Source organism: Echinops telfairi, unplaced genomic scaffold, assembly GCF_000313985.2.
Source record: "Echinops telfairi isolate 266 unplaced genomic scaffold, ASM31398v2 ScPeMD7_7458;HRSCAF=8496, whole genome shotgun sequence".
NCBI classification, from domain to species: Eukaryota; Metazoa; Chordata; class Mammalia; order Afrosoricida; family Tenrecidae; genus Echinops; species Echinops telfairi.
Window position 1 is genome coordinate 7,207,501 of NW_022111358.1, and position 5,079 is coordinate 7,212,579.

A 5,079-nucleotide genomic window follows, 5' to 3' on the forward strand; every position below is an offset into this window, starting at 1 on the left:
AGATGTTCAATACTTGCTGAAAAAAGAGAATGAAATGAAGCTGTTCTAGAGAAAGTAATTTATATTTGGCCACCACTCACTGTGTATATGTTATGTGTCAAGTCACTGGGTCTTCATCTGATACCAAGAAAGCACAGTTGTCCTTATATCAACAAACGGAGCAGAAATGACCTCAGCCACAAGAACCCCTTCCCCGTCCACCCAACACTGGAGATCTGAGATCAGGCCATCAGATCTCAGATCTTCCTGAAGGAAAAAAATGCACACATGGAACTTTCAGTTTTTTTATTTTGTTACAGACAAATGGACAGGGTGTCTAGATCCTAGCATGGCTTCTTAATAATCGCTGGCCAAAACAAAAGGGTACTCACACTTTATACATAAGGCACAGGAAAAGTTCATGATTGTCCAAGAGGGAACTTGAATTCCCAAATAAATTATCTTACAAAAATAATCAAACTTCTTTTTCTGAACATTTTTCTATTGGCAAAAGGAATAAAAAGAATGTTTTTCATTTTTAAACTTCACATTAAAATAAAGAACTGTCAGCAAGGATCGCAAGTTTAGAGCATCACTTTTACAAACAAAATCATTCAAATAAATACACAATTTTCCCCCCCAAAAATAGATTAAGTATTTACCCTATGTTCTCTTGCTCCATGTAAGGCCATTTATGAAACTGAACTGCTGATGATATGCTACCCGTGTGTCTGAGTCTCGATATAAAACGATGTCATTTGCACCCAATCTACACCCACCCTCCCATGTTTTATATTACCTCTAGATGTCTTAAGCCGATACCCAGTACGATGTCAGTACTAGTAATTAGCAGGTTTTGCTCCCTCTTGGCCTTTGAGGGATCACTTGGACCATGTAACTGCTTGTTGGGAGACATTTTTCCAAAGGGAATGCATAGTACAAGCTGCAATCAAGAGGCCAAGTGACCAATGCTCAAATGGCATGGGGCTGGTGGGAGGCTGCAGCAGGGCATGGCTACCCATCCCTTGTCCTTATGGATTTCAGCTCTTTCCTCAGCAGTATATTCAAGGTTTATGTTCTGGATCCCACCCCCCTGATATTTTCTATCCATAGTTGAACCCATGGACGTGGAACCAGGGGAACCAGAGGGCCAATTGTACAAGCCTATAACCGAGGATGGTGTGCGTGAGAGAGAGAGAGAGAGAGAGACACTAAGTGAAACTGCACTGATGAGTATAAGACTTCCAAAAGTAGTTTTACCCTGTGATGAATCCCCTGACCTAGCCTGCATGGCAAAGCAGGGGCCAGAGGAAATACTGTGGACACATTTCTATTTTCAAAATTCAAAAATTATAATGCTTTGGGGTCTCGATGAAAGGTTAAAAGTCGATGCTGCTTACAAAATATTGGAATAAAACTCTCACTGCCATCTAGTTGATTCTGATTCATGGTGATCCTAGAGGACTGGCTAGAACGGCCTCTGGGTTTCCCAGACTGTAACTTTTTATGGGAGTGGAAAGCCTCAATTTTCTCCCTTGGAGTGGCAGGTGGTTTTGAACTGCTGATCTTGCGATTAGCAGCTCCACATGTAACCTAGGCCCCCAGGGCTCCTAAACAGGCGAATAAGGGCAGCACAGCCACCACCCTCCTCTAAGTAGAGCACAGGACTGAATGCATATTAGAGCCAGTCTGTGTCTGGTGTCTCCTACTTTGACATGACCTTTACATATTTCAGTGAGGTTTCCGTTCTAGTAACCAAACTAAAAGACAGCAAAAGCATACCGACCTTCTCTGTAGCTATGCTACATTTTTAAGACCAGTTTGATTTTTATTGTTATGGGATCTTTAAATTAGGACTATGCTAACAATAACCTTGACTGCACTATGCTTTTGTTCACAACATTCAAGTGTCTTATTGCTAAAATATTCCCAAAATGAATCCAGTAAACACTTGTCATTTCCAATTATCTGAGAGATGAATCCAACTGTTTCCATCAATTACATCTTAGCAGGGCTGAGGATGGCTACGTTAAAAACCCTGCTAAACCAAAGCCAATAATTCCAAAAGATCTAAAACACTAATACTTTCCAGCCAGGGTAGAAAAAGGAGCATCCGAAGTAAAGGGAGCCACAGGACTGATCAAGTAGCCAGTCAAAAACCACTTCTCTATTATTGGAGCTAATGGTTACGCGAAGCTTGATGTTTCCGCCTTCATTATTATTGAGGGCTCCTAGAGTCACGGCTTCAATGTCAAAAGTGACAGTAGATCCAGAAGTGACGGCAGGAAGCTGATTAGTCATTTCTTTTCCATTCACAAACACTGCACCTAAAAATGGTGAGGGCAAGAGTCATTCACAGATGAGCAGCAACTGCAACAGTATCTCGATGGCTGAGGCAGAGCAGCTAATTGTTTACAGCACATTGTATAACACAGTAGCAAGAGTAAGAAGACAATAACCATAATAACACAATAAAAAATAAACACGGTCAAACCCCCACCCCCACTCAGTAAATAGTTTGTATATGGAGTCAGATGGCAATGCCAACAGTCACAGGGATTACATGGAAAGATGTTACTTAGCCTCCCATCTCCAGGGCAGGGAAAAAAGTTAAAGCTTTAATCACGTGTCAGGACCCTGGGTTCAGCTTTTCTCCAATACAATGGCATCAGAAGGAAACAGACTCCCTTACAAATTTGCCTACAATAGCAAGATTGCTTCTCACGGGGAAGAAATCATTTCAGTCTATCTAATACTTGATCTCCCAGACCACAGAACAGCATTTCTTGGTAGTGATTTTAAAAACGTGATTACTGGGGAACAAATAACCAGAGAGTAATAGAGACAAGTGATAAGTGAATGTTCTCCCCGACTTATGTCATCTGTTGGGAGTGTGCTGAACCAGGAGGACCGTGTATCCAGACACAGAACGTGGGGGGACAGTTGTTGGGAGCGATGGACTCAATTCTCCATTCAGAGCAACCCCATGCGACGGCAGAGTGGAAGGGCCCTGTCAGGCTTGCTAGGATGTAATTTTTATGAGAACAAACCACCAAGTTTTTCTCCCATGGAGCTCTGGATGGGCTGAAATGCTTATCTTTCATGTTAGCAGGCATAGGTGTAATCACCCCGGGGCCCTTCGGACATAGACTGTTTGGTTCCAATCCCAGCCCTCTCCCTTCCTAGCATGGTGCGTGTAGGTCAGTTACTAAGCTGTGTCTTAGTTCTCCTCATCTAGCAAACAGCTGTAATACCAGTAGTCACGGCCCCAAGAGTTGTTAGAAGGATCCAATGATTTAATAATTTGTGAAGGATTTAGAACAATACTCGGTAGAGTGGCCAGGGAAGTATGTCATTCAGTCTCAGATCTTCCTGCCATACACGGGTGACCCTTGAACAGATTCCTATCTTCCCACAGTCACACCTCTAACTCAAGGAGCAGAGCAGTGACGAGCCTCTTACCATTTGTACTAATGCACACGGCGCGGTCCCGCTGCAGAGAGTCACAGCCATCCTGCTTCTCCGCACACACTCCTAGACTGTCTCTTCGGTCTGGCTGTCCCACGGTTTCAACTCTGTAAAGGAGGTGGAAAGGTCAGGTGGCCTTTACTTTTTAAAACACGGTACCCAAACAACGATGGGCTCAAACATGAGAATTATAAGGGTGGCGTGGGTCAGAGCCATGTTCTGTTGCTGCACACAGGGTTGCTGTGTTTGGGTAAACACTCAACAGCGCCAAACAACAACCCAAAGCGCTCCCACATTTAAAAAGAATGATCTCATCCCACAGTTGTTCTTTTCTAATGATCTCCACCACCGAGGACTGGTCACTATATTCTAGCACGGTTCTGAAAATGCTCTCTCTCGCACTGCGGTCTCAACTCATGTAAGGTGACCAGACGCCCCGCTTTGGGCGGGATAGTCCCCAATTTTAACAATTTCCCCCGCGTCCCGTGGCGTTTTTTAAAAGTCCCGATTTTTTGAAAGAATGCACGACAAGCTAGGGTATATGGTTGTCAGTTGCCATGTGGCTATTTCACCAGGAGATGAGTTTGATCAATGGTGTCCCGCTTTACCAGTGTTAAAATTTGGTCACCTTAAACTTACGTCCTCCCCAACTTATGTCATCTGTTGGAGTGTGCTGAACCAGGAGGACCCGTGTATCCAGACACACAGAACGTGGGGGGACACTTGTTGGGTGCTGTGGACTCAATTCTTCACTCAGAGCAACCCCATGCGACGACAGAGTGGCACTTATGAGGCAGGTGCTATTATTACTGGGCCTGTTTTATTGAGAAAGAAGCTGAAGCATAAAAAGACAGAAGCTTTCAAACAAATCTGACCATGATCAGATTTGATCTGATGAGAGGTGCAATCCGGTCCAGGTATTCGGACTTTAGAGTTTATCTTCTTAACCACTTACAGCTGTAATGGCAGGCACGTTTCTATTTGTACTCTCGTTCCAACCATCTAGCAATGTCAGAGTTTTCAATTTCACAAATAGGATTATTACATACAATTTTGTTCAGTGAACATCATATGTGGAAAGTTAATGCCTTTATTTCCTAACCTGCACATCATGTATTCTGAAGTATGAAATATATTATGTATATATATATATATATATATGTGTGTGTGTGTATAATAGTTACAAGACAATCTTTCCTCCATTCCAAACAGCCAGGTTCTGCAAGGACCAAAAAACAAAAACCTTAGTGTGAAAGACTGGCTTTTCCAAGGGCGGGTTTGATTACTTATATTCAATACAGCCCCCAAATTTGGTTCACTGTGAAGTGGCAAACAGACGTGGTCATAGGGTTCGTGGGTGTGGTTCACTGTGAATTGGCAAACAGATGTGGTCATAGAATTCGTGGGCCTGGTTCACTGTGAAGTGGCAAACAGACGTGGTCATAGGGTTCGTGGGCGTGGTTCACTGTGAAGTGGCAAACAGACGTGGTCATAGTGGGTTCGTGGGTGTGGTTCACTGTGAAGTGGCAAACAGACATGGTCATAGTGGATTCGTGGGCGTGGTTCACTGTGAAGTGGCAAACAGACGTGGTCATAGTGGATTCGTGGGCGTGGTTCACTGTGAAGTGTCAA

The 5,079-nt window shown here is 43.5% G+C and overlaps 1 protein-coding gene across 1 annotated transcript in view; it reads right to left on the reverse strand.

The window, feature by feature from the left end:
* Positions 1–270: 270 nt before the first annotated feature.
* Positions 271–5,079, reverse strand: part of CRLF3 (cytokine receptor like factor 3) — a 25,139-nt gene continuing 20,330 nt past the window's right edge. The window contains exons 7-8 of the mRNA XM_004707340.2: positions 3,442–3,554; positions 271–2,306 (exon numbers count right to left, since the gene is read on the reverse strand). Coding sequence (XP_004707397.1) covers positions 2,050–2,306; positions 3,442–3,554 — 370 coding nt within the window. The 3' untranslated portion in view covers positions 271–2,049. The remainder of the gene's footprint in view (positions 2,307–3,441; positions 3,555–5,079) is intronic.